Source organism: Carettochelys insculpta, chromosome 17 (genome assembly GCF_033958435.1).
Source record: "Carettochelys insculpta isolate YL-2023 chromosome 17, ASM3395843v1, whole genome shotgun sequence".
Classification (NCBI taxonomy): Eukaryota; Metazoa; Chordata; order Testudines; family Carettochelyidae; genus Carettochelys; species Carettochelys insculpta.
The window spans coordinates 25,930,552-25,948,596 of NC_134153.1; the positions used below are offsets into that span (position 1 = coordinate 25,930,552).

General features: G+C 47.0%; 1 protein-coding gene across 1 annotated transcript in view; it reads left to right on the forward strand.

Moving 5' to 3' along the window:
* Positions 1 to 18,045, forward strand: part of SGK2 (serum/glucocorticoid regulated kinase 2) — a 34,509-nt gene that overhangs the window by 13,057 nt on the left and 3,407 nt on the right. Inside the window, exons 3-14 of the mRNA XM_075011915.1 lie at positions 5,102 to 5,171; positions 6,991 to 7,048; positions 7,179 to 7,228; positions 7,951 to 8,008; positions 8,715 to 8,798; positions 9,488 to 9,619; positions 10,876 to 10,988; positions 11,703 to 11,739; positions 12,700 to 12,786; positions 16,466 to 16,561; positions 16,886 to 17,041; positions 17,922 to 18,011. Coding sequence (XP_074868016.1) covers positions 7,013 to 7,048; positions 7,179 to 7,228; positions 7,951 to 8,008; positions 8,715 to 8,798; positions 9,488 to 9,619; positions 10,876 to 10,988; positions 11,703 to 11,739; positions 12,700 to 12,786; positions 16,466 to 16,561; positions 16,886 to 17,041; positions 17,922 to 18,011 — 939 coding nt within the window. The 5' untranslated portion in view covers positions 5,102 to 5,171; positions 6,991 to 7,012. The remainder of the gene's footprint in view (positions 1 to 5,101; positions 5,172 to 6,990; positions 7,049 to 7,178; positions 7,229 to 7,950; positions 8,009 to 8,714; positions 8,799 to 9,487; positions 9,620 to 10,875; positions 10,989 to 11,702; positions 11,740 to 12,699; positions 12,787 to 16,465; positions 16,562 to 16,885; positions 17,042 to 17,921; positions 18,012 to 18,045) is intronic.

The following is an 18,045-nucleotide window of genomic DNA, read 5'->3' on the forward strand; positions in this document are numbered from 1 at the left end:
AAAACAAAAAGCAGTCAAGCAGCACTTTAAAGACTAGCAAAATAATTTATTAGGTAGGTGAGCTTTCGTGGGACAGACCCACTTCTTCAGACCATAGCCAGACCAGAACAGACTCAATATTTAAGGCACAGAGAACCGAAAACAGTAAGCAAGGATTTTTTTTTTTCTGATTTGTCCTCCTTGATTACTGTTTTTGGTTCTCTGTGCCTTAAATATTGAGTCTGTTCTGGTCTGGCTATGGTCTGAAGAAGTGGGTCTGTCCCACGAAAGCTCACCTAATAAACCATTTTGCTAGTCTTTAAAGTGCTACTTGACTGCTTTTTGTTTCGGTGAAATAGTTTTTCCTAATATCCAACATACACCTCTGCCTCTGAAACTTGAGCCCAACGTGTTCCAGCACAGTGGCTCTCAGCTTTCCAAGAGTACTATACCCCTTTCAGGCATTTGACTTGTCTCACATACGCTGAGTTTCATCTCACTTAAACACTATGTCCTTACAAAATCAGACACAAAAATACACAAGTGTCACAGTCACCCTGTTACTGACCAATTGCTGACTTCCTCAATTTTACCATATACCCTCATCCCTCCTTAAACTAGTACTTCACTGACGAGTACTCGCTAAAACAGGGGACACACATACCTACGAGTGAACTCCCTCCACAAATACAAGCCTCATTCCCCACCCTGCAGACCCAACCTGCCACAGCCTGAACCCCACCCCGCTGGCCCTGTAGACCGAACCTGCCGCAGCCTGACCCCACCCAGCCAGCCCCACAGACACAACCTGCAGCCTGAGCCTCTGCCAGCCCCATGACCCCAACCTGCCACGCCCTTAACACCCCGCCTGCCCCACAGCCCCAACCAGCTGCAACCTTAACACCCCACCATCTCCACTGCCCCCAACTCACCACAGCCTTAACACCCTGCCTTCCCCGTGGACCCAGTCTGCTTCAGCCTTAACTCTCCCCCCCCGCCATCCACCCCATGGACCCAATATGCTACCAGGTTTCAACCCTCCCTCCTGCTTATGGCCCCAAACTGCCCCCAGCCTTTAACCCTCCCCAACGCCCACCCCCCCAAACCCAAAGTTCACTCACCTTTCAAAAGCAACGCCACCTGCTGCCACTCCTTCACCAAATTACCAGCACTTGGAACGAATCAGAGACTTTTACCTGTATTTTAATGGGAATTTAGTGTCCCTCTTACGAGTTTTCGCCTACGAGCAGGAAGCTGGGAACCAATTGTGCTCGTATAGTGAGGGATGAGTGTAATTACAAAATGAATCAACTGGAACATACGTACTGTATTTACATTTCAGTGCACAGAGCAGCACGAACAAGCCAGAGTCTGCACGACATTTTAGTTTGTACTGATTTTCTGTAGCTTGCTGTAAAACTAGGTAAATATTTAGATGAGTTGCTGTCACCCCACCCTCCCAGAAGACTGCTGCATACTTCCGGAGTACACATACCTCTGTTTGGGAATGACTGTTCTAGGAAAGGGGTGATTTGGCATTGTACATCTCAGTGGCGTCTTTGCCAGTAACCATGCCTCTCCCTTATTAGCTGCAGGAGCTGGGGCACTCTTTAATTCAGACCTTCAGGCTCTTAAGCCTGACGATGCTTTTTCCACAATACAAATGGTTTCCTTATCTTTGCTGCCCCTTCCTGGCTATAACTAGTCCTTCCCAACAAGGATAAGGGCAAGGTCCCTGCTCCAAGGAGTTTACAGTGAGGTTGGATAGGAAACGGGGGGGGGGCAGGGGGGAGAGATGTCATCAGGAAGGAGGGGTGGGGAGTGAGATTCCCACAAAACACAGCTATGATGAGATTGCCTCGTCGTACAAGGTAAGAGCCTGTCTTTGTGATCTACTTGTAGGGAAAGTGTTAAATAATAGGCTCGTGTGGGAATGTGGGTCACGGCTGGTGAAATTGCAGCAAGAGGGTTTGGAGGAGGCAGCTTCTTGCACTGTGCTCTGAAAAGGATGTACTTTTGCAGGGGCTGTTATTAGTTATAGTGACTGCTCCAATCTGTGAGTGGCACAGATGCTGTGCAAATAGCTGCCTGCCCTCTCTGACGTGCCCCTGGGATGAGAGAGCCCTGTTCTGCAGCAGTAGGCTGGGCGGATGAGATGGACCAGAGGGTGGGTTCAGCAGCCTGTCTCCCACCAGCACAGCATGGATGTTATCTGAGTGGGGGGTCACTGGGACGTGTGTACCTCACCTAGCCCGTGCATCTTGCTATGCCACGAACTTACCTGCAACCCTAACAGGGATGATTACATAGAAGCCTTTTTCCATTTCAAGCTGATCTCTCCTGTAGGTTTGTGACCTAGTTCTGGTCTTATTTTTAGTTTTTAAGTATTCTGGGAAGATCTCCAGGCTTTAGGGCCAGGAGAAGCTGTGAATGCTTGTGTACCTGCTGGTTGGTTTGAATCCCCCTGATTGGAAGAAGCTGCCTTGACTTAAGAGATGGCAGGCCTTGTAGAAAAGGGGTGTATGTGGACCAAGGGATGCGTGGGTGGGTGCAAGTGTTGCTCTGATCACAGCCATCTCAAGAGAAGCCCTGAAATGGCACTGCAGTTATGTACACAGGGATGACCTTAAACTAAGGCCTGCATAGTGTTTCTTATATGCATAAGGAGGTGAAGTCCCAGGCCCTGAGTGGCCCAGTCTAATGTTGATGGGTACAGAGCAAGTTCTTCCGTAGTCAAGCAGATTCACTGATTCCAGCATAGCAAGGTCCTTAAAGTGGGCAGAAGCTCTGCAAACTCTGCCCCCACCTCCAACATGCAGCCAATACAGGTTGAACCGCTAATCTGGAGCTCTCTCATCTGGCAACATCCATAATCAAGCATGATTTTAGTGAGCCGGATGACCACTTATGCATGTGGCCAAGCTTCCCGCAGTTCCATAAAGTTTGTTTCCAGCCACCAGTCCTAGATTTCAGTGTTCTGTGCTGTTATTTAGCTGTAATTTACTCCTAAATGTCCTCTAAGAGCCAAGTAAGCAGGGGACATGTTGGAAATGGCGCTAGACAATATTGACCTCCCATAGTCCAGCAAAATCTCCCATCCAGCACCAATGAAAGCATCTCCGTCCCGAGAGTGCCGGATTAGGGAGGTTCAGCCTATACTGTTCTTTTTTGACCCAGCCAGACTTCACTAGCACAGGCTAGCGCCTCCCCTTGGAGCAGGAGATGAGAGTCAATCTTTGCAGAAGTGTAGGCACATCCTTGAGCTGGGTTTCATTTTGGTTTGCTGAACACTGAGAAAAGTTAAGGGAAAAAACATGCTTTGAGACAATCAAACTATTTTGTTTAGATTTTGAGGGGGTTTTTTTCTTTCTTTTAGTTTTCTTTTAAATAGTTTAACTTTGAAAAGAAGAAAAGCTGTTTCAAATAAAAAATGAAAAACTGAAAAAAGTTAAAAAGCTGTGGAGGGCGTTTTGAGCAAAACAATTGGCTGAAGCAGCTATGCTCACAGAATGCACAGGGAGAAATGAATTTGCAGTTTAAAAAAAAAATGTTTGTTGAAAAATTGTGCCCAGATCTGGAATGTCTACACTGTGATAAAAGACCTGCAGCACTGCACAGCTGGCCTGGATCAGTGGGCTGGAGCTGCAGGACTATAAAATCACAGTAGAGATGTTCGGACTTGAGCTGGACCCTGAGCGTTCAGCTCCTACCCTCCTGAGTGCTCAACGCTGAGGCTCCGGCTCAAGCCTCGCTGTCTGCATTGCAGTTTTATAGTCCTGCTGACCAGTCAGCCGTCGGGGCTCTGAAACTTGGCGCTCTGGGTGTATCACAGTGTAGGCCAGGGGTCGTCAAAGGGCTGTACTGGTAACCCCTTTCACCCAGCAAGCCTCTGAGTGTGATCCCTTTCTATAAATTAAAAACACTTTGTCCATGTTTAACACCATTATATTTGCTGGAGGCAAAACAAGGTTTAGGGTGGAGTTTGACAGCATGTGACCGCCCCCCGCCCCCGCATATACTAACCTCACAAGCCCCTAAGAGTCTCACGCCCCTAGTCTGAGAACCCTGGTGTGGACTTACCGTTAGTGAGTTAGCAAGGCCCCCTCATCTGCCCTCAGGGACAAGGCTGGGAGCAGCCACTTCCTTCTCTCTTATGACCTGAGTCTGGAATTTGAACCTAACCCTCAGTCACACCAGTGCCAGTCAACAGTAAAATCAATGGGGTTAAATGGGTGTGAAGCTGATGTGAATGGGAGGGAGAATCGAGCTCAGGGGCTAGCTTTTCAGGAAACTTCCATGCACCCCATGTGCGGAGCTGTCTTTAAAAGCTGGCTACTGAGGCTTGTCTGCAATGGTCACCGCTATCGAAATACCTAAACCTCCTGTGAAAATTCCTTTGGTTTCCATGCTAGGCTGCGTAGATGCTCTTTCTGCAGGATAGGGTAACGTTCTTCTATTACATATCGGGGGTAGCCGAGTTAGTCTGTATCTTCAAAACCAACAAGAAATCCTGTGGCACCTTAATAAATTAACAGATATTTTGGAGCATAAGCTTTCGTGGGCAAAGACCGGCTTCGTCACGCATCCACCAAAGCGGGTCTTTGCCCATGAAAGCTTGTGCTCCAAAATATCTGTTAGTCTATAAGGTGCCTCAGGACTTCTTGTTACGCTTCTGATAATGTTCTTTTTTTTTTTAAAATTTTTGCTGGATTGTCATTTCAGAATAGAAGTCTTTTATTCCACAGTAAGAGCCCCCATGCACAGACTAGCAGCAGACAGCCATAGCTGTGAAGTACCTCTACCTACTCCATTCCTGGTACTGCATACACAAGTTCACAGGCCCACGAGGTGAAGGATACATGCACCCTTGTACCTCCTCCCGATTTCAGCCACCCGGGGAGGGTACCCGGTTGTCAGCCATCATTGGCTAGTTTGTAAACCGACGGTGGCAGGGGAAACTGTCTTGCCTCTGATAAATGCCTGGCTCTTCTGGTGGGTGGGTGGTGCGGGGAAAGGGTGTTGAAGAGCGGGGCAAGGTCAGCCAGGAACAAACATGCCTCTGTGTTCTTGCACTCATGCCGCCAGCTAATCAGCTTAGTTTTCTAACTTTTCTTTTCCGCAGGGCTTATAAAGCACGGGTGTGAGAAACTAGAACAGACCATCAAGGCCTCGGGCTCCAGGCTGTGTTCCTAGTGAGTATAAAAGCCTCTCATTGGGACACTAGCCCTTTAAAATGCAGCCTGCTAACCTCTGCTCTAGACAATAATTGGTGAGCAGAGCAGGCTGGCACGGGCCAGATGTGGGCAGGGCCCTGGGAGCTGCCTCCAGCACAAACACATAGCCAGGGAGCATTCCCTGCCATGGCATTGATTCTGCTTTGGAGGAAGGGCTTCCTCTAGCTGCTGGGAGTCCAGGTGCCATGTGGGTCTTGCAGAGGGCGAGGGGGAATGTCTGCCTGTGAGGTCAGACTGGATGTGTGTGTGTGTGTGACTGTGAGAGAGTCCAGGGGAGAGCGGTTTGGCTGGCTTGTTACAAGGGGTGTAGAGGAGTGGGGGTTTCTCTGGGCCCGGATAAAGCTCCAGAGATGGATGGGTCCACGCATAGGTCTGCAGGGTTTCCTCCGCACAGCTGGCTTTGGGGCGGGGGCTTGGTTTTGATATTATTTACCCTCAGCTGAAGGGTGTGTGTGAGGGGGAGGGCTTAGCCAGGGACTGTGTGGAGCTTGGGCTGGCTCCCTTTGTTCATCCACAAGACACCCAGCCACAGAAAACCAGCTCCCAGGAATTAGAGGGGGCCAGGCTACTAAATATCTCTTTCAGTTCCTTCCAATACCTGCTCAGCCAAAGTGGTATTTGGAGCAGGTGTCTGAACCACTGCTGAGCCTGGCTCTTTCGTAAAGGGGCCCCTGCCAGAGCTCACCTGAGGCCAGGCCTGGTTTGCTACCTGGGCTAGCAAAGGCCAAAAAACTGGGTCAGACATGGGTGAGTTTGGTCTAGGCTGGCTTGGGAAATGATATTGAAACTGAGCCAGCACTGTGTGGGGAAAAGCCAGGTTGTGTTAATGTGGTTCTCTTTGGGGCTAAATGGAACATCTGATCTGGAGAGGGGGAGTCAGCCCCAGCCCGTGGCACCTCACAAGGCTGAAAGTATGGGGTGCAGAGCCTGTGGATGGTAGAAGACCTCTCACCGGAGCAACTGCACTAGATCCTCAGGGGTTTTGTTAGGCTGTAAGGTCCTTCCTCTCGCGAGGCACTGGGACCTGGCCATGAAAGGCTCACGCTACCCCTGGCCCAGCTCCACCTGCAGCACTGGGCTGAACAGAGTTGCTTTGATGAGCCTCTGTCTCTGAATTCTGCTTGGGTTTATCCGAGCTGCAACTTCCCATCTGCGCTCTGAGCTCAGTAAAGTGGGTGAAGGGGGCGCTTTTCAAAAGCAACCACTTTTCCGGTGGTGCCTTTGAGGGAGGAGCTCCCAGGCTGAGGCCCTGAGGCCTTGACATTCTGTTGAAGCCGATGACAGGTTTCAGTGCTCAACCCCTGAAAAATGGGGTCCTGGGGTTCACACCTCAGACATCTAAACACAGAGGGGCCAGAGACTTGAAAACTTTGGCCAGATCACTGAGTTTTTAGTAACCTTGTGGCTACTCCTGGGCACTTAAACACTTTGGACTGGTTCTTCTTGGGTTTGCACCTTGTGCCATCTCTTATGTGGATACATAGTGAGGGTGCAAAATGCTACCCCAGGAGCCATGTACCCTGCTCTGCACCCATGGAAACAGCTATACAAGTTGCAGGACAATGACAAATCAGGCCTCCTGGCTCCAGACATAGTGTTGGCAGCACAATTGTTGAGGCCCTAAGTTACCGGGTGCTGCAAAGCTTTTTCTGCCTTATCCATTCTCTGTGCGCTGAAGCCTGGCTCTGAACTCTGGTGGGCTGGGGGTTAAGGGCCCAGTGCTGATGAACAGTCTCCTGGCTGGTGTACTTTATTATTATTATCGTTTTCTTTCAAGTGCTGAAAGAGTTGCCTTCTTAATGGACCGTTCCAAAAACCCGGATGACAGCCCCCAGGTAAGGTTCTGGATTGCTGCCTCCTATGCCTCTGTGTGTGGGGGTGGGGGCTTTGAGTCTCTCCTTTGGGATCTCATGTTCTTTGTAATAGAACTGCTGACTCATTTCTTAATGCCTGTGTCCCCTCCAGTCTCCGACACCAACGAACAGCATCAACCTTGGCCCTTCTGCTAATCCAAAGTAAGTAGCCTGCGTTTCCATGGGAGAGTATTGAACTCCATGCACAGCTTGACGCTTGCAGTGAAATAACTAACTGGCTTCCCAGCTGACTTGTTACAGCTTAGCAAAGACATCAGAGCTAGAAAATGGCCCACCCAATGTAGTGCATATCTCAGCTCTCCAGGGGCTCAGCCATAGCTAGTCACATGTGCAGGAGTTTGCTTTGTCACTTTGAGATCATGAGTCTTGTTTCCTGGCTGCACTCCAATACCACTCCCACCAGCCACTTGTCTTCTGCTGGGTCCACCTGGTGGTTAGGTTCCCTTTTAGGTGGGAGAGGGAGACACTTCCTTATTCTGATTTTATTGCATCTTCTGCTGTCCGCTATAGGTGCCAGAGCTCCTGCAAGTCTTTGGAGCGAAAAAGCAAAGAGCTTCAGTTGTACCAAACCTTCAGGTGCTTTCTCTGCCACTGTCCTATTCAGGAGAGCAGATTCTACGAGTGCCTGGCATACCCCATTGCTGCCCTCATATGTTTGTACTGCGCAATACCAAACCTTTGCCTGTTGAATTGCTGCATGTCTGGCTAGAGTAGGGGAGGAGGCCTATCTGGTGAATGAAGATTATGTCTCCCATCCATCTTCCATGGCTGACCTTTGTGTAGTTTTGAAACAAAAACATCTTAACACTTAGCCCATGGAATGGGTAGTCTGATTGGTAACCTGCTGTCTCCTTGTCCAACAGTGCCAAGCCAACGGACTTTGATTTCCTGAAAGTTATTGGCAAGGGAAGCTTTGGAAAAGTAAGTGGCTGTAGCTTGGGGTCAGTCATGGGTTTTGAAGTCTCTTCTTTCCCCTTGCTGAGCTAGATCCACAAGCTGCTGAGTGAGTGAGCTTCATGTGCCCCTCTCCTGAGTAGCGAGTCAGCAGGGCTGAAACGGGACTGGGAACAGAGAGGCCTGTACCACTAAACAAGTGACTAGAGAAAGTCAAAGGCAGTAGTCAATGCTTTGCATCTTCATTGTCTGGCCAGGCTTGAGAGTCAGGATGGTTTCTTGGTCCACTTCCCTTCCAAGCACCCTGGAAGAAGAGGGTGAGTGGAATCTTACAACTGCATAGGCAACAGACTGCAGGGTATAAGAGCAATACTTGAATTACTGCTCATCTTGGCAAGTTCTCACCCAGGTAGGGGAGAGCCCCTAGGAATGTCTGTGCTTTGTGAGATGACAGTGGCCCTCCTGAAATCTGCTCTGAAACTGCTCTAGCAGAAGACTGGTTGGATAGAGGGGAAAGTAGCTGAAGAACTGAGGGGAAGCTTAGTTTATTGTGTACCCTTGCCAGGGGATGGAAGGGGAACATACCTGGCTGGCTTCTCATGCTCTAAAATCATAGCCCAGCCACTTGTGCAGTCACCCACTAGTGCAAAGATGGCGTAAAACACTAACAAATAAATGAGAGTGGTATAGAGCACCAGAGACCCTTGCCTTTCACCTGGCCCTTCTGCTGCAGGTTCTCCTGGCCAAACGCAAGTCTGATGGGATGTCCTATGCGGTGAAAGTCTTGCAGAAGAAATCCATCCTGAAGAAAAAGGAGGTACATTATAGAAGAGCAATGGGGGAGGGCAGCTTTTACTTCCCTTCTTGGTGCTGCTGCTTCTTTTCAGGGGGGCTCCTTTCAACGGCCATGGTGCGGATGAAAGGAGGTGAACAGCATTGGCTTAAGCATGGCGCAAACAAGCTCTGCCACCACTTAGTCCTTGCCCACCCAGCCCCTATGTCCTGGGCTACAACGGGTAGCAATATTTCGTGGCTGCATCTATACCAAATCCTGAGCGTGATCCTGCAAACATCTTGTCTTGGAGCTAGTATTTCTGGGAGTAGCCTCACTGTTTTCTCTGAGCGTGCTCCAGTTGTAGCACTCTGTCTTGTAGTGTTCCCAGGAGCAGGTCTGTGCTGTAGGCTGTGGGTGCAGTGCATAGCACAATGTGGAGGTATGTGTGTGTTGTGATGCATGCAAGGCAGTTGTTAAACGTGGTTTTGAAGAATCCTGCTTGACAGGTCTTTGCTTGCTAGCTCAGTCCAGATCCATGTCACCCTTCAGAGGGACTGGAGATTGACCTGGGGGCATTAAACCTAGTTACCCTGGGCACCGCCAGCTGGCCTCTAAATGAATAATAATCCTGGGAGCTTGTAGACAACCCTCTATTGGAAGAGCTTTTTGTCTGCCAGGCTCAGGAACTGCACCACCTGTGGTACTAACACATCTTGTGTGGTTCTACGCAGCAAACCCACATTATGGCGGAACGCAATGTGCTGCTGAAAAACGTGAAACATCCATTCCTGGTGGGCCTCCACTACTCTTTCCAGACCTCTGAGAAGCTCTACTTCGTGCTAGACTATGTAAATGGAGGAGAGGTGAGTGCAAGTCCAGAGAGACTCAGACTTCACGTACTAAGAAGCCCTGCTCTGATCGCATTCTGGTTGTTTGTCTCCCGTCAGGAGACAGGGTGTGGATGTTTGTGCTAAAGTGGAGGCAAGCCTGTTTCCGAAATGAACTGGTTAATATTGTGCTGACTGTACTGTGACATTCCTCCAGTCAGTCAGAGACTTCTCTTAGGAACTCTGCTTTTGAAAGATGCCCTGATGGTCAGCACCTTAGAAATAACATTTGGCACAATCTTCCGCACTCATTAGTCTGGCCGCATAGGCAGTCTCAGATCCTGACTGTAAAATAACCCCCATCACTTAACTCTTTTGCTTGACTTGTGGTTTCAGCTGCAATCACGTGTGGACCTTCTCCTGCTGAGAAATTTGGGGACAGTAGAAGTTGAGCTGCCCATCAGTGAGGGAACATCTGATACAAGGGTGGTGGTGGGGAATTGCAGTGTCTCCAACCATTGGGAGTCAAATCTGACTATAGCTTGCCTGCCAAAATGATGTCCCTCTAATTCCTCGTGTTCTAGCATATGGAAGCTCTTCTGTGGTACTTCTTCCAGCCTCATTCCTGAACCTCCACTGAAAGTAAATACTGAAGTGGCAAAGATTCTTTCTATACTTCATCAAAAGGGCTGGTTAAACCTGGCTGTGCCCTCCCTGTTATAGTTGCTAGAAGGGAAGGGATCTTAGCTGTACCATTGTCAGAGGTCTCTGATGGTTAGCCTGCTCTCAGGTGGCACTCAAGGTCCAATCAACACTACACCTTGTTGTGAGACGGGGGCATATTCTGTGAGAAGGTTGGCTGTAATAGTAATACTGGGGGGATGGGTCAGGGTGCTTGACTACTTCCATCCAGGAACACCTTTAGATTGCTAACTGGAGCGGTGTAGCTTTAGCTAATTCTGCATGGCTGGTGCACAGGTGACTCTCTGCAAACGTTAGTCACTTGGCTGGCATTCAAACATCCCTCACCTTTTTGTAGGAGGAGACTTCTTCCTTGGCAAGCAAAGGCTTGAGATCAGCAGCACAGCTGCCCCTGGAGCTCTCCTTCTCAGGAAAGATGTCTTAGTGCTCTGGGGTGGGCGTTCAGCTTTTAATGGGAGTGAACAGAAGGTAGAAAAGAGGCTGTTCAGAATGGCCCTGCAAATGGCAGCAACAACCCAATTGATGTTTTTGGCAGGGAGCAGGGGAAGATGGCTCCCTAGTAACCAACAGGCTCTTTCCTCTCTGTTCAGCTTTTCTTCCACCTGCAAAGAGAGCGCTGTTTCCGTGAACCTCGTGCCCGCTTTTATGCAGCTGAAGTAGCTAGTGCAGTCGGTTATCTGCATTCCTTGAACATAATCTACAGGTAGGGTGCATGTCCCTGGTGCATACCACAGAGGTTAGTAATTCTCTCTTCCTCACTCCCCCGGCTGTGCTTATGTATATGTATAACATTGTGGAGGGACAGGAAACTACTTGATATTATAACTGTGCAGGCATATTACCAGGGGCACTTCTAAAAGTAAAGTGCAGAACTACTGGCCAGGGTCGCATCGTCCTTCAGACCTGTGCTCTTGACCCAAGATCTCTCGTGAGTTTCAGAAGCATTCATGTAGCAGCCCTCTGAACCCCTTCCAGGGAAATAACCTGCCCCCTGATTTCGTGCTTTCAATTATTGAATGGGGTTTTGGCTTTGGGGTGTGGGGTGTGTGTGTTGGGGGGGGGGTGAAGTTGGCTTGGTGTGTTTTGAATGGGAGGAAAAGGCAGTTAGTTCAACATGTAAGATGTGAAATATCAGGTCAGGAAATTAAAGATACCTCCCACAGCAGCGGTAACTGCCACATTGTGCGATCAGATACTAAAGCGTATCCTAACAGCATCTCTAGCCTTACAGAAACACTAATACCTATAAACAAAACACATACCTAGGGCAATTCATGGCAGCTGGAGTTCCTGACTGCCTGGGGGTTCCCCTTGGTGCACCAGACTGTCAGCATTTCTCAGTAGCCAGCAGTCCCCATTCTTTTCAACTGGAGCTGTTGTGTGCTGAGTGTTTGGAAACGTCTTTCTCTTCTTCTAGGGACTTAAAACCTGAAAACATCCTCCTGGATTGCCAGGTATGTTTGTCTCACTAACAAACATGCCTGCTTTCTGCGTTGTCTCCAAAAATTTTGATGCACACTAACTTCAATGACTTGGGTACATCAGACAGAGGGACTATGAGAAAGTACAGCCTCTCCCCCTTCCCCCATAGTTTAGTATACCCAAAATCCACTCAGCAGGGAGAGTCACAGCACTGAATTGTAAATCAAGTGGCAATATGAACTGGCATACACATGCACCCTTCTGCTGCTCTAGGGTTAGGGAATAAATAAGTGGTTTTGTTGTACCCAAGCACTAACCTTTGAACAAGCATTTTAGGTATCCCATATGGCAGGTCTAGACTTGAGCGTTGTAAAGTTCAACCAAGCAATTCCTTGGACTGATGTAGTGTCAATTTTCATCTGATCATAGTATTATGCCACTCGGATACGCAGGTGGGGAAGAATTTGATGTTGATTTGTTAAAATAATTTTGACAGATCAATGTTTTCAATTTTCACAGTTGAGGGAAATTATGGAGAGGTCAGATTATTATTTAATGACAATCAATACTGAAATTCAAAAAGTTAAAGCTTTATAATAACTGTAACACTGTTGTCAATATCACATGTCAAAATATACAAAGCAAACATCCGCAAATAAAACTAAGTTCTCAAGCACCATGTTTCTAAAACCTTTTGAAAAAAAGTGTACATTTTGATTATTACATGTAGAAATGTATATTTTTACATCTATTGGTACAATGAAATGGATATTTACTGATAAAAAACAAATTCTTCCAAGACTACATTTAAACCATATATATGTGAGACATCTCCTGTCAGACCACCTGTTTGAATGTATAAATAAAAGTCCAACAGTTGGGAAGCTGAAAAATGCACATCAAAACAGCAAAAGGGGATAAAAATCAATGCCTCCCCTGCGACCCACAGTTAAAGAGAGCTTGATTAGACTAAAATCTCTTCTTCTCTCTAGGGACACATAGTACTGACAGACTTTGGACTTTGCAAAGAAGGAATGGAGCAAGAGGAAACTACGTCTACTTTTTGCGGCACTCCAGAGGTACAGCTTGGTCAACTTATCAACTTTCTTGTTAACTGGAAGTTAACTGCCTGTTAACGCTAAGACTTGGTCTACACTAGGCTGGTAAGTCAACTGCAGATATGCAGTTCTAGCTATGGCAATTGCGTAACTAGAATCGACTTATCTGCAATCGACTTACCTGGCTGTCCACACAGTGGGAGGTCAATGGAAGAGTTTCTCCCATCGACTTCACTTACTCCCTACAATAGTGAGGTGTATGAGGTTGACTGCTGACCCCAGACAGTTTGATTTTATTCATCTATACAAGGCATTTAGAATTGAAATCCAGAAGATCAACCCTGAACAAGTTGATCTTCCTGGAAGTGTAGACATAGCCTAAGTGCCAGACTCATCAGAGATGCAGGTGCTCAGCTCCTCACAGAGGTGTTAGTAGGAGCTGTGTGTATGTGGTGCTGCTGAAAAATCAAGAATCAAAATCTTAGACTGTCTCAGCTTCTTCTTTGACGTGAAAGGTGCTGAATATCCTGGCATGTTGCGTGAAAGGTACCACGGAGGCTAAAACTTCCTGTTTATTTTCCATTGCTGTCATACCAGGCTGAGTCCCACCGAGTTCTTACTACCTTTCTACAAAAACATTATTCTCTTCAGCAAAATAACACTTCCACCCCCCTATTTCTTTACCCTTCACCCCTCCCACTTGCATTCCTATTGCAGCTGGTGGGAGAGAGAGTAAATCTGATGATCACTGCTGATAAACAGCCTTTACCTTGGGGCAGGGCAACTAATGTGTCTGAGTCTTGTATCTTGAGGTAAAAACATTAAGTGCTTCAGTTTTTCCACAAGGTAAAAAACGAGGTGAGGTCTGCACTAACCTCTGTGGTTTTTACCTCTGGATAGCTCGCATGGGTTAAGGCCTGAGTTTAATGGGGTGTGTTTGAAGAGGGCCTTGTCTCCATTTCCTGGAATGGTGCTGAAAACATGTCTGTTCTTGATAAGGGTGTTCAGAAGGGCTCAAGAAGATCCATTGTTGATGAGCATTGTCAGTAGTAAGCGGCAAGTACAGATTTAATGCTGTGAACCATTGCTTCTAAAAAACTGACCCATCTCAACTGGGTGGCCCTTCTGCAACCTAATGATGCCACCTTTTCCTTCCAATGCCAGCCCCACAGAAACTGCTGAGTGACTCCTGTATCTTTAACATGTGGGGCAGAGGTTTGTTTCGATTTTAAACGTTGCTCCCCAGGTATCAGGTTTCAATATGTAAACAACCAAATAGGAGACCTTCACCAGGGCAGTCAGTCAACAGGAGATAGGCCTGATCTACACCTAGATCTTTTTGTAGTGTTATACTTTAGTACGGATTCAATTCTGTCCACTGTAAAGGGGCTTATACCAGTATATCTTTACACTGATAAACTTGCGTCCACAGCAGGCATGGGGAGGTGGGAGGTGAGAGTCAGAGCTGTATATTTTAACTACATTATTATTGTTCAAGCTTTATGGTCATTGTGTATAGGCCAAAACCTTATTTTAACTTATGTTAGGATGGCTTTTAGTAAACTGATTAGTATGTTGAATAAACTTGCTTGAAAAATGTTGCAACTTTTTTGAGGTGGGGGAATCCTGCTGATAGTGGGATGGAAGTTTCCACAGACTCTGGCAAGACTTCTAGTTGCCATGGGAACAGCCTTGATACTGGAAGCCAGGACCTTCTGTATCTGCGCTCCTTGATTATAATCCTTACTCGTGTTGTAGTTATGCACACACTGTTCCAGATACTTATTTGCTGCTGCCTCATAATTTGCAGAACACGGAGTTAATAGTCATGTGGTCGTAAGTGTCCTCTGGTGACGTCATTTGTGACCCTCTGCTGCCTTGCACTTTGTGAAACCACCACTCCAAAGTGGCTGTAAAATGCTATGGAGGAGAATAGGAAGTTTTGTTCGTGGCACAGGCATAAATGGTGGCATGGTCAAAAGTGACCCCTGTGGTGGAAGGACACAATTTAAAATACTTCTGCTTTGGATAGAGGAGGGAATGTTTCCTGACACTCACCTTTTTACGTCCCATTCGCCCAAATGCATCTGAAATGCTAGAAGCTTTGCTTCTCAGACTGACAGCAGGGGTCTGCATTTAATGGGTAGATTCTCTTCTGGTTCCTTAATACTAACAGGCCAGATTTAAGTAACTCTCCAGCATAGATGTGGTTCAGTAGGGCATTGGGTAGCAATGCGACTCCCTGGAGGCAACTGGAAGGGAAACTTGTGGGGTATTTGCAGCTACGCCAGTCCCATTCTCCTCCTTGCAGAATTTTCTGTGAGAATTAGAATACAAAACAACACAAAGGTGCTTATGCCCCTGAATCTAGTGCTGGTCCATTGCCCTGTGATAGGTACACTCCATTCATTTTCCTCTGCAGTATGTGAGCTCAGGACAGTGTCTGACGATATGCTCATAAGGCTTCTCGTTTTACTGCTGAGGCCTACAAACTGAGCTGTGGAAGCTCAGATGTATTGAGTCTTCCTCATTACTTGCTGCTGAATGACTAGCGTGTGAAATAGTTACATGCGGCTGTGTCCCGTGTGCTGATGTCTTTGTAAAGCGCTGTTGAAATTTTGCATGCTGTTCTTACGAATAGGTAGGTAACAGCGCTTCTTACCATATGTACAACGTACCTCAGGATTCATCACCAGATTTGGTCAGCTGGTTGGATGATTAGTATCCCCAGCTTGGGGCAGGTACTGATGAGGGGTATGAAGTGAAAGCTGATCCAGGTGATCCTGCCAGTAGTAGCTCTGAGAACACAAGCCTTCCCTGCCAGTCAGTGTTAACTAGTACAGTCTGTGAAGCTGGTTAAGGGCAATCATAGGTGCTTCTGCAGCTTAGCTGATGTGTGGTTCTGCTTTCAGTTGAGTCATGCGTCAGATGTCTCTGCTCTTAACTCACTCTTACACCTTTAAAATGAGTCCAACTCCTTCTTATGCTCTTGTTGCCTCTTTCTGAAGCAAGCAGCTGGTTCAAGTGCGAGGTCCTAGGGATGTTCCAGATGGGAACAGAAACTGGCAATAATAAGGTATTGCTTTGTAAATAAATACAACTGTCAAAGTGCTGCTCGTCTAAATGCAGCAGGAACCAAGAACAAATAGAGGGGTTTCTTAGCTTATAGCCCCAAACCTCTCTAGTCAACAGACCCAAAAACTCTCTCTAGCATTCTCCAGGGTTATACTGTCCTTTCCACCTCCTTGTTTTATGCTTCTGCCTCTTTCTCCTCAGTTTCTGTGTGTTCTGACTCCTCCTCCCCATTATTCAGCAACCCCACTCCAGGCACTCAGTTCACAATCCCCCTTAGATATGAGGGGGCTTCTGATTAATTTATCCCAACAGGTTTATAGAAAGGTGCATTTGCACCCAGTTTCAAAGAGACTTGGGATCTAACCAGTCACCAGTATCTCTTGACATGACAAGTGTCTTTATGCTGTAGACGGGGAGAGGAAATCTGGGAGCTTCTCAGACTCTAAGAAAGCTCTAGATCCAGTCTTTTGGTAGGGGGGAATTCTACTCAATGAATGAAAAGAAAAAAAGCCAAAGGGCATCACTGTTCCAAGCCACCCTCATGCATTTATTCACAGGTTAATTAACTGCAGTCTGGAATATGTAGTCATGGAAGCCTTTGTAATTTGTCTCTGACTCTTCACAGTACTTGGCCCCAGAAGTGCTAAGAAAACAACCCTATGACAGAACAGTAGACTGGTGGTGTCTGGGAGCTGTCCTCTATGAGATGCTGTTTGGGTTGGTGAGTTTTAAAATCACACACTGCTGCCTACTTGAGAACAAAGGGAATCTCCCTAAAGAAAGCCAGGACCTCTTCAAGGCTATGGGCCACTAAAGCAATAGTTCCACATACAGGGTACTGTGACAAGGACATAAATGAAAGAACTAGTTGAAATCGTCATCCTAATATTACTGAGATGAAAGCATTTTGCCTGTTTCCCTTGCACACACTGTAGAAATGGAATCTGAATGAATTGTCTCTCACAGCTGTGAAATTGTTTGCATGTTTTATTATGGTAGCTCATGTCTTAAGCAACTGACTCTGCCTCCCCTCTCTTCCTGTCAGCCTCCCTTTTACAGCCGGGATGTGTCTCAGATGTATGACAATATTCTTCACCAGCCTCTCCAGATCCAAGGAACCAAGACGACTGCAGCTTGTGATATCTTACAGGGACTGCTCCACAAGGACCAGAAGAGGAGATTGGGGGCCAAGATGGACTTTGTATGTGATGTTTTGTGTCCCAAGATAGTCTCTGTGTACACAGCCAATCCACTACTTCTCCCAGCTCCTCTTCTCTTCCATATCCATTCTACATTGGTTGAACTTGGTATTAGGAAGACTTCAGTGTCAGATGGGGTGAGATCTCACTATAGCAGAAAGAATGCTCCCTCTGGGTCAATGTTTATCATTCAATGTCTGGCTGTATCTCATAAGTATTGATGTGGCTACTTTTCAAAGTGCCACGATACTGCTCATGTATGACCTGTGAATTGTAATCCTTCTAGGGTGGCTTTGAGGGTGGTGGATAAGCTCTGTTAGCAACCCAAAAGGAAGTTTCAGAGAGGTAGCCGTGTTAGTCTGTATCTTCGAGAACAACAAGAAGTCCTGTGGCACCTTATAGACTAACAGATATTTTGGAGCGTAAGCTTTCATGGGGAAAGACCTGCTTCGTCAGATGATGAAGCTGGTCTTTGCCCACAAAAGCTTATGCTCCAAAATAGGCTAGTCTATAAGGTGCCACAGGACTTGTTGTTGTTCCAAAAAGAAGTTGTGGCTCAGACCTGGACATTGCATGTTAAGATCAGCAGAAGAGTTTTTATGATGTCATGGGTTAAAGGTGTGGGAAAGGACCAGGCTGCCAGTATACAGTATTACTGCACCATAAACAGGGTACAAAAAATTCATGGATGTAGTGGGGACACTCCAATCTGCCAAGATGAGGAACATAACATGTTTTTTTTCCAACATGTAGTATGTAACTGTAACGTGACAACAAAATCTACTACTGTGGGACCTGTGCCTATTTGGTAACTGTTGGAAAATAAATGGTTGAGAAGGAAGGTGGCAGGAGAGTGATTATTTTACCCCTCCCTCTTTGCAGCTTGAGATAAAGAATCATGTGTTCTTCAGCCCAATAAACTGGGATGATTTGTATCACAAGAGGATCACACCTCCCTTCAACCCCAATGTGGTAAGTGGTGGGGGCTGACACAGGTTTCTCCTTC